The 10395-nt window shown below is 50.5% G+C and overlaps 1 protein-coding gene across 1 annotated transcript; it reads right to left on the bottom strand.

Annotated features, from left to right (window-relative positions):
- Window positions 1–448: 448 nt before the first annotated feature.
- On the bottom strand, window positions 449–8981 carry C4H7orf26 (chromosome 4 C7orf26 homolog). Its single transcript, XM_040592815.1, has 6 exons — window positions 8674–8981; window positions 7454–7675; window positions 5995–6160; window positions 3580–4107; window positions 1835–1874; window positions 449–1243 (listed from the first exon to the last, which is right to left on the bottom strand). The coding sequence occupies exons 1-6, from the start codon at window positions 8863–8865 to the stop codon at window positions 1036–1038; spliced, it is 1356 nt and encodes a 451-aa protein (XP_040448749.1). The 5' UTR covers window positions 8866–8981; the 3' UTR covers window positions 449–1035.
- Between the last annotated feature and the right edge of the window lie 1414 nt (window positions 8982–10395).

Here is a 10395-nt window from a genome sequence, read left to right as displayed (position 1 = left end):
AACGAGGACAATAGCAGCTGAGGTTGAGGTCATTGTAACTGTCACTGCCATGTAGGAAGGGCCCTCCCTCCTTTCTTGTTTCCTCACTCAGCAGAATGGGCTCAGAGAATCACAGCACGGAAGAGATGGTGTGTTCTGCTGCAGTGCCAACAGCAGCGAGTTCTGCTGCCCTTCCCAGGACACTTCCACACACACCCGTGCCTCGCTCCAAGCTGGCCAGCCCCCCACAGCCAGCCTTTGGCAGGTATTCCAGCTAGCATTAACGAAACACCCCAGATCTCACCCCAAAGTGTTGCGAATCATTGATAGAGGCATGTAAAGAGGGCATTTCCCCAGCCTGGAGGACGATGGGTCACAGCAGCCACAAAGGGGTTTTGTCACCTCCCTAGCACAGGCCTAACAAGTTGAACTTTCTAATTGCTGTTTGAGAGAGAAAGTAGCAGAATTATTTTATGCTTCTTAAACTGTTTCCTTTAATAGGAAGTGCTGCTTTACTCTACCTTGTGCTTCTGAAACAAACATTTGTGTTCCAAAAATATACAGTGTACACATACTCTGTAGCTATAGATACAAACATTTACAAAGAAACAAGCAGGCTAGAGCAGACTAGCTTGAAAAAAATCTCACGCCTTTTTCTTTCTGGCCCTCCTAGAACAAGACTAGCTGGTCTCAGCACGCCGTAAACAGATCAGGGCTGCTGAAAAACACATGGTTGAGAAACATCATACCCTTGGTGATTATATAAAACAATGTGGACCAAAAACATTTCCACACGCTGCAGAGATTTGGAGTTTCTGTTGCTTCTCTCTTCCCACCCCCTCCTTTTGTCCCTACGATCTGCCTTTGTATCTGCATCCCACATCCGCATCGACTGCAGCCTACCCGTCTGTCTTCACTGCCGAAGGGCTGATCCCTCACGCAGGCATTGCTCAGCTTTACACCAAAGAGGAAAATGTGGTTCCCGAGTCATTTGGTTTCATCTGCAAGGCTTCCTCAAACTAAGGGAAACTGGGTACACTCTACAGTCTTAGCATTTTAGCGAATAGGTCGGTATGGGAATGTCATTCCTGGTATAAATGTTTGTACGGGGTGAGCAGGGAGCGCCGGGTGAGCCGGGAGCGCAGGGTGCGCAGCGTGCGCAGGGTAGCCCAGAGGAGGAGTATGGATATGAGGATAAAATCCTGGTGGCAGAGCACCGTGGGTCGGTTGCTGTACTGGACCTGAAATCACCAGCTGGAGCAGGCTGTGGAGAGAAATACAGACAGGCATGAGGATTATTTAGAGAAGGCTTTTGTCACGGCTCTCCCCAGCCCACAAGGGCCTGGCTCTAAGGACAATTCACAAGCAACACAGACTACCACTGAGAGGCAAGAGGACAGCAATTCAATTCTGCTCTTTACAGCTTCCAGAAGACTTTTTTTTTATATATAAATCTAAACTTGGTTGCCCTTTGCAAAAAGGCAAGCAGCAAAGTGCAGTTAAGGTTAGGGTCAGGTAAAACACACGAGGAATTGGGGATGGGAAAACTCTGGGTCAGGTTCTATGCTGTAATTTCATTTTCCCTTTCTGTGCATTTGTTCTAACACAGGATGGGCAAAATTATCTCTATCGTAGGAGTCACTGAAATCTCCCTCAGTCAAGAGTCCAGCTTGCAAGGGAAGAAGTAGCCAGCACTGCCTACCACCTTTATCCTTGTGCTGAACTGTGTATGAATAAAGGCTGACTTCCAGAAAGTAAACATAAATTTTTAAAGCAAGTTTTGTCTCAACAGCCCTCAAGTGCGTGTCTTGGAATATGCATCAAAACCAACAACGGCTGTAGAAATGTCTCTTACTTGTTATGCGGTAGTCTGGAGCACACAGTTCTCAAGTCATCTGAAAGAGGACAGAAGACATAACAGTAAGTGTAAAACGGAAGTTAGAGCAATTTTTCTTTCCACTTTCCTTGCTAGAAAGGTCAGATTACCGGAAAAGCTCCAGCCATCAACAGATCCAGAATCCCATTCTCAGGCCAAAAACTTCCTTAGGAGAGAAAACGTTTCCCCATCTCACCAGTCATTACCTCAGCTTTCTACCTACATGCTTTATTGTATCTGACATTTAACCAACGCTGCCGTATGGGAAACGGAGCTTCATTTCAAGGCACACCAAGCCTTAGGACAGAATTTGCAACTCCAATATACTAACAAGTAGTAACTAAAACACAGGAAATACAAGGTGTGACTGCCCACTGAGCATGGCATTTATAGTGAGAAAGACATCAGGTCAAAGCAAGGCAAATCTTACTCAATAGCTGGTTTGTATTGGTTTGGGTGTTTTTTAAACAGTGCTAGTGCAAAGAAAGGGTTGGTTGGTTTTTGTTGTGGTTTTTTTTTTTTGCTGAGGTCTATCAACTAGAAATTGCACCTTTTTTTTTTTTTTACCATCTCCAAACTTCTTCTAAATCAGAATAGCTAGAACCAAGGTATTTAACAACATAACCTGTCACTAGAGCCCTTTCAAAAATAGCTTGAGATAAAACTCCTGCCTTTGTAAATAAACACACTCAAAAACCACTGAAATAACTCGTACTTCAGCAGCTACTTATACTCAATCACCTTCCACTTCCACATTAAGAGCAAGCACGCAAAATGGACGAGGTAAACAGCTAAGAATAAAGTGCAGCTAATATAAGCCATCTACTCAAAACCCCACTATTCTCCTTGTTCTCATTACACCCAGAGCTACTCCCTGAAAGAACACTGAGATTTGACCAGCAGCACTGGTTCAGCCAGGGCAAAAGCCTCAGGCAGAGGCCACTGCCTGCAGCTGGGGTCTGCACTAACTGTCCTTCCTGGCTGTTTGGGGCACTTTAAGCCTTCTAGTCACACTAAAAATCACCTGTTTTCAAGAGAATGCATCAAGAACACAGTCTGTCTGTCTGTCCCTACACTGAGTTGAGGCACTTCCCTTTTTTATCTCTGCAAGTCTTTCAGAAACAGCTGGGTTTGGAGACAGGAAAGAGACAAAAGCCACATGAGCAGGTTTCTTTACTAAGTTTAACTCAAATCGTACATGCTGTAATGGGGTCTCATTACAGGAGAGCTGAAGGCCCAGAAGTTCCAAAGAAGAGTTTTTCTTTGCTTTTCAAATTCCTTGTCTAGCATACCCACCCCATGGGTTTATCTGCTTCATGGACTCTCCTCCAGCAGGCAAACTCAGAGAAATCAAACTGAAGCACAATTAAACAGTGCTTCTTAAATAGCTACAAGCAATTCTGAGGGTGTCAAATTTGTCCTCATGCCAGACAACCAGATATAACCCCCTGCTGCAGGCTGCAACGTCGAAGATCAGTTCTTCTGCTCTGCAAAACAACATGCCAGTTGCCTGCATCAGTGACCTTCCCTTTCTTATTCACCATCCAGTTATTTTTCCTGAACTATTTCCTGCACTGTCGCTTCCTAAAAGTGGCAAACTACTACTTCTGCTGTGAACATGTTCACCTTTACTCCCTCACCCCAACACTCCCTCTTACAAATTCTGCACACTGAAGGAAAATAATCCCATGACAGGGTCTGTGCCAGCCCCACCGACAACTTACCTCTAGTGCAGAGGAGTGCTCCTGATGCCATGGCCACTTGCAAAGCCTGAGCTAGTCTGTCTAGAGCCAGTTCAATCTCTTTGGATGCATTGAGAGGATTGAGTTCATCAGAGAGTCTGTTAATTTCCTCAACAAGTGGAACCACGTGGTCAAAGGGTACTAGCCCCAGGCGCCCATAAAGGTTCTTCTCTGTTAAATGCCCCTGAAGCATCATAAGAACCTGCAGGACACTTAGATGCAGTTTTGAATACAGCTGGTGGCAATCTCTGTCTTCTCCTGAAGTCGAGTCCTTGGCAATTTTGCTGGGAGGATGTCCATTTGAGAGGGAGGCTTTCTTCTTCCTTTTGTAAGCCAAGGGGGCCTTCACACACCAACGGATCAGTCCAGTCAGTGGGGTGAGCTCCAAAAACCCTATTGGCAGGTTGGCTGCAATAGGGGTGTTTAGGAAGGTGATGAGGATTAGGCGGGGGTCTTCAAAGATCCAGGAAACAATCAGCTCGAGCAGATCCGAAGGAGGGATGAGGTCATCTGAAGATAGGAAAGTTATTGTTGGGTAAGCAGAGTCTTGCACTGAAGCACAGTTGGTTTTTTTAATGAATCTTTCACACACACCCTTCCTGCACTGTCATAATTACAGTTTCACAACCTCCCCAACTCTGCTGGTTTTTTTTCAAGACACGAAAGGCAGATGCTCGTTTGTCCCAGGGAAGACACAACCATGTTCCTGTCAACTTCACCTTCTCCACCTATTCTGAAGACACCACCAAATGCCAGCATTTAATCCCTTCCCCAACAAAGCTTCTTCTGCCATTTTCTTCTCTCCCACCCATCATCTGCTCACCTTTTCCCTAAACTCAGTCCCTCTCTTTATCCCTTGCCACACAAAGTACAATGGGCAAGGGAACTGGAAAAACTTGTTGGCACCTTGTTCTCTTTACTCCAATAATTCAACTCATTTTCTTTAAGACTTACCTAAACAAGCACGTCTCGTGGAAAAACAATGCAACAACACAATCACATGACAGGTAAAGGATTATAAAATTATGTAAAACTTTAAATAGGAAGGGAAAGGTGGTCATCAACTGCAGCTTGACTACAGACAAAAGAAACATTGACTTCAGAGTAATCACGCATCACCCCACCACAGGGGCGGGCTACGGGATTGAGCTATGTACTTTCGTTGAGAGTTGTGTACAGTGTCAACAAAGGGCTCAGCACAGAACTATCCACTCAGGTCTCTGTACTTGAAATGACTTCTAGGACAAATCATCTGGACTACAGAAATACCAGTGTGCAATGGATACAGAACCGGTATTTTCCAGTTTTTAGCTTTTCTGGTACCTCTGAGTATCACAGATACTGCTCTGTGTGTGTGATCAACTCCTGCCCTCAGGACATGGTGGAGACTGCCCAGTTACAGATCACACTTTGAGGAGCAAGTTTCCTTTTCTTGTGTCACCAGTAACATCCCCAATAGTTTTTTAAAAAATTTCTTAGCTTACTTCTTATAACTCATGTTATTTCCTTTCTGACATGTCTTTTAATTAGTTGGGTGAATTCCAAGTGGTTGCACAAAACGTATCTAAAATACTGAGGAAGAATATGCTACAAGCTCTACCAAATACTTTTTTAAAAATGAAGTCTAAATCTGCACCTCTTCCTCACTAATGCCAAGCTGCTTATCTGGAGACCACGCAAAACCTTTCCTTTATCAATAACAAACAGTACTGGCTTTTTTGGATTATATGTGATGTTGGTATTTAGTGTATGGTTGTTCTCTAGTCTACCACAAGCTCTCCTCCTCTCTCGCTGAGTAAAGGTAAACCCATCTTTTAGACACCCACAAGTTTCTAGTGTCTGAGCAACAACCACCTGAGACAGGCCGTATCACTAGCTGGTCAACTTACAGTTACCGAGTGCATTGGAAGTATGCTATTGATTGCGTTTCTCATCGCTGCCCAACAGAAATCCTGCTCCAGCTTGCAAACATTCAGAATTTGAGTTTCTACCCTTTTTTGGAAGGAACTGGATCAACAGACAGCCCTGAGTCTACCTGTTGGGTAGGTGACACACAATAGGGAGGTCCAGCTGCCCAGCTGAGGTGGATCAGGTAGAGCTTCTCAATCAAGAACGTCCCCATGTCCGTTGCCTTCTGTGGAGGGCACTGTGCTTTGTGTCAGGTGTTACCTGGCTGCTTCTCCAGCAAAGGCTCTCCCTTCACCCACTGAGCAGTTATTTTTATTCTCACCCCAGTGGCAGACAAGACAACAGCCACACCCCTGAGCTGCTTCTGGCAATAATTACATGGTAACAAGCATCTTCAGAATTTCAGCAGTTAATTCAATTGTAACAGTTCATTTACCTTGCATTATACTGCCCCTCTTACTTTGAGAGACACAGCTTGGAAACCCTTACCTGAAGAGAGGTCGTAGAGAGCTGTGACGGATGTAATGAACTGGCAGCAGAAGCGAGGACTGGCACTGAATATCTGCTTCAGCGTCTGGATGGACCCTGGCACCAAGTTGCAGTAGTCATCGACCAAGGCTTGGGCTAGCCTCACGCAGTACACTGCAGGGGTGCGCTGCAGGGGTGCGGGACGGCACACAAGGAAAAGTGCATTAAACCACTTCTAAAGTCACACAAAGTTCTACAGAGCTGACTAAAGTCTGCATTGCCTGAACACTGTACGTCCCCACATCACCCAGCTACTTTGCTGTTTCAACGTTTATGTTTCCACTTTCCCAAAATTAGTATGCTTTCTCTCTCTCTTTCTCTGCATATCAAAGATCCTCTCAGGCACAAATAAAATTACTATTTTGCAATATTAAAATAGATGGTGAAATTTCGTGTTTACAATAACTGTAGTTTAACACCTATTACATCAACATTTTTACTTAGATGGAAATTTTTTTACTACTTCAGCAACATAGTTCTGTAGTTCTAACTAGTTCAGTACCAGAACAACCAGTTCAGCAACCTCTCAGTTATGCTTGACATTTTTATCACAGAAAAATTTCAGTGCAATCCTCATGTCACTTAAGAGCTGCAATCTGCAAAAAACTACACCTTCCCTCTGCTGTCCAGGTTGCATCCCCTCCTCCCCTGCCAAGGCTCACCAGGTGGGAAAAGACGGACCCCACAGAAACGGTACTGGTCTGCCTTCTCCCACCCTCCCCTCCCAGCACAGCCTTTCTGCTCCTCCCCTTCCTTAAAGTAGGTGAATTTTGCACATCTCAAGGAGGCAGCAGGAACAAAAATGCACTTCCCAAGGTCTGCAGTGGGGAGTCTCTATGGGAAAGGGGGAGACATAGGAGATTCCCCACATAACAGCATTCACGGAAGATATACACAGGTATTTTGTGCCCAGATCGCTAGAGAGGTCTGCCTCTTCTGCCATATACAAACTTGTACATGAGACACACTTTATTTCCCAAACTCCAGAGTCGGCTTCTTTGGGCCAGGTGACCATGGTTTTACTCCCCGTGTTGGTCAAACCCTCCACTGACCCTTTTTACCATGCAGGGGTGGTGGGGTGGAAGGGGAGGTAGGAAGGGAAAAATCAATAAAACTTTCACTGACAGTAAAAAAACCCCGATTTTTCTTCTGCCAGTGCAGAACATAAATAAGCTCTCCCTTATGCTGGAACAAAGCAGTGGACAGGAGCAGTGGACAGGAGCACAGACGTGGGGTGAATGCACCTGCAGGAGCTAGCTGTTCTATCAGCTTAAACTGCCATGAAGGAGCAGCTGACTGCAACCGGTTGCCACCAACCGTTAAGTGACACTCTGCCCCAGTTCACCCGTACCCATGGCGGCACACTCCCTCACTCCTTCCCCCCTTCCCCAAGACTTCCCTGCCTGCACAGAAGCTGTACCTGGAGCCAGAAGGCAGCACACTCCAGAACAGGAACCCTGCACACAGCCACTGCCATGGAAACCAGCTTTCCTAGTAAAGCCATCCTGCTGTCATCTGCTTTGTTTCCTTGAGGGCTGAAGAGAGATGAGAAAATGATCTGCCGGACTGAATCCTTGGTTTGCTCTTGAAAATAATTGCACATAATTTCAAGGAGCTGAAGTTCCTGAAGTGAATTCAATCTCTGAAAGAAAACAAAAGCAAAGCTGCAAAATATACTGGGGATCTTGAAGAACCAAGAGCCACTTTGGTGAAAAGAGAAGAACAGTAAAGGCTGAGAGTTTCCTCAGGTGTTACAAAGTCAATCTTTACGCACAGCACATATATTCAAGCTTCCTGAACCACTACTGCATTTACCTAGTTACACTGAAAAGCTCTAAGTTGTATTTGAACACCTGGATACCCAAGACTGGTGCTCACTGCCCACTAGGGCCCTGGCCCATGCACCCTGACATCCACCAGCAGCTGTAGTTTCCGCTCGCTGCTCTCTGGGATGGCCCCATCCCAGCTCCATCCCACACCCAGACATCTAAAACCCCTGGCACGGCCCAGCCACAGCACTGCGAGGCTGCGGGCAGTCCCCAGGGGCCTCAAGGCCCGCCACACCTCCTCAGAGCCCTGTCTGGGCTCCCAGAGTCCTGGCTAGTCCATCTGTGTCTTGCTAGCCAGCCCTCTCCCTGCCAAACAAACCCTCAGTCACCAGCACCCCAGGGGCCCCATCCTGTTCTCTTGGGGGCTCAGCCCCCAGCAGCAGCCCCCCCAGGGACGTCATTCTGTCCTTTTGGGGCCTCAGCCTCCAGAAGCAGCCCCCCAGGGACCTCATTCTGTTCTTCTAAGGCCTCAGCCTCCAGCAGCAGCTCCCATCCCAGGGACCCCATCCTGTCCTCTTGGGGGCTCAGTGCCAGCAGCAGCCCCCGCCCCAGGGACCTCATTCTGTTCTCCTAAGGCCTCAGGCTCCAACAACAGCCTCTCCCGGGATCCCGTCCCGAGTCCTGGGGCCTCGGCCTGCACAGCCACTCCCTGGGGCAGCGCCCGGGCTCCCGGGGCGCTGCCTGGGCCTCACGCCGCCACCCCCAGGCCCTGCCCTCCCTCCCCCGGGCATCGGCCGCCACCAGCCCCCGGGGACGCTGTCCGGGACGCCGCCGGGCCTCGCCCCCCCGCCACCCCGCGGTCGGGGCTCACCTTGGGCGGAGCTCCGCGCTCCTTGGGCACCTGGAAGAGGAATTCCTCCAGGAGCTCGGCAGGGCCCTTGTCGACCAGGGGCAACGGGGCGCTCTGCAGCTGGCTGCTGAAGTAGATATCCAGGTGGTACAGCACCTCCTTGGCGGCGCTCAGCGCGTCCCGCCGCAGCAGCGAGTGCCGAATGTCGCTCATGGTTCCAATCCCACCGGAAAGCGACCCCCCACCGCTGCCCAGCCCGCCACCCCTCGGTCCGGTCCGGCCCGGCCCCGCTCGGCGCGGCGCGGCGCGGCCTCACAGCGGCGAAAGCGCAGGCGGGCGGCACTACGGCACCGCGCTGCGGACAAAAAGGGGCGGCCCGCGGCCGCCGCCCGCAGCGCCCCCTGCCGGCCCTTCTGCAGCGGCGGGGAGGGGGGGCTGAGCCCGGGGTGGGGCAGGAGAGGATGGTCCCCGGCCCTGAGGGGGTCCCGGCCCTGAGAGGCTGGTCCTGGGGCTGACCCGGGGGGTCTTGGCCTGGGGACAATCTGAGCATGAGGGGGTACTTGGCCTGGGGAAGGCCTGGCCCTGGGGGTCTCGGTTCAGGGAAGGCCTGGCTGCAGAGGACTCTTGGCCAGAGGAAGGCCTGGCCCTGGGGCTGGCCTGTGGGTGTCTTGCCCCGAGGTGGGGCCTTGCCCCGAGGTGGGACCTGGCCCTTGGGGGGGTTGGCCTGAAGGGGGACTGGCCATGGGGGTTCTCGGGGCCCTGGTCTGGCCTAGGAATCCGCAGCCCCCTGGGGGTGTCTAGGCCCAGCCCTGGTCCCGCTGTGGGCAGTGGGGTGCAGGCCCTGGCCGTGCTCTGTGGGGCGCTTGGCCCCGGCGGGGCTGGCAGGGCCCCCCAGCCCCTAAGGATCAGTTTACACTGCCGGGTCCTGGCACGGCGGTGTCCCCTCCTGGGAAGTGTGGCAGCTGCCTTTGGAGGCCGGGGAGTGCTGGGACATCAGCCAAGGCTACTGGGGCAGGGCTGGGATCAGCAGTGGGAGCATGCAGGGTGGAGAGCTGGCACCCCTGGGACCGCTGGGGACAGGGCCTGCCCCGAGTGACCTCCTGGGGAGGGTCTGGGGACAAGGGACCCCAGCAGGGACCTGTTGTTTTTCAGGACTTCCAGCTCAGCTCCACACCCAAAGACCAGAGCTGGTGGGGCTGCACCAGGATGCACCGGCTGCCCAGAGCCCCCAGCACTGGGCTCCCACTGGCCCCAGCATACTTGGTTGACACCGGCTTGTTGGAAATGTGGAGTTCCGGATGGGAATGGCTGGTGTTGGTGAAATAAATGCTTTTTAAGAGAAACTGTAGCTGGTGATGAGCGAGAGCTGCCTGTGCCCCAGCGCTGGGGAGCTGCCGTTCCCCATGTGCAGTCTCGGGGATTCACTTGTACCTTACAGATCTCTTCTCAGTGTTTTTGTTGATTCAGGCACATTTGCCACCTTACCTGAGGCAGGAGGTATTGGCACTGTTGAAAGCGTTGTTTTTTTCACTGAGTGGACCTTTATTTCCGTGAAAAATGCCATATGGAGCCTGTGGCCTTGCATGTTCTTTGGCTGAGGGACCACTTGGCAAGGTGAGCGTGTCCCTCCCCATAAATGCAGGTGCAGCTCCTTCCCCTTCCAGAGACCTTGGACGACACCAAAGGTACGTCCCGCTCCCCTCTCCTCCCACACCCCATGAGCTCCCTGCTCCAGCGTCGCTT

Source organism: Falco naumanni, chromosome 4 (assembly GCF_017639655.2).
Source record: "Falco naumanni isolate bFalNau1 chromosome 4, bFalNau1.pat, whole genome shotgun sequence".
NCBI lineage: Eukaryota > Metazoa > Chordata > Aves > Falconiformes > Falconidae > Falco > Falco naumanni.
Note: the sequence above shows the minus strand (reverse complement) of the source record. Positions and strands in the feature narration are given on the sequence as shown.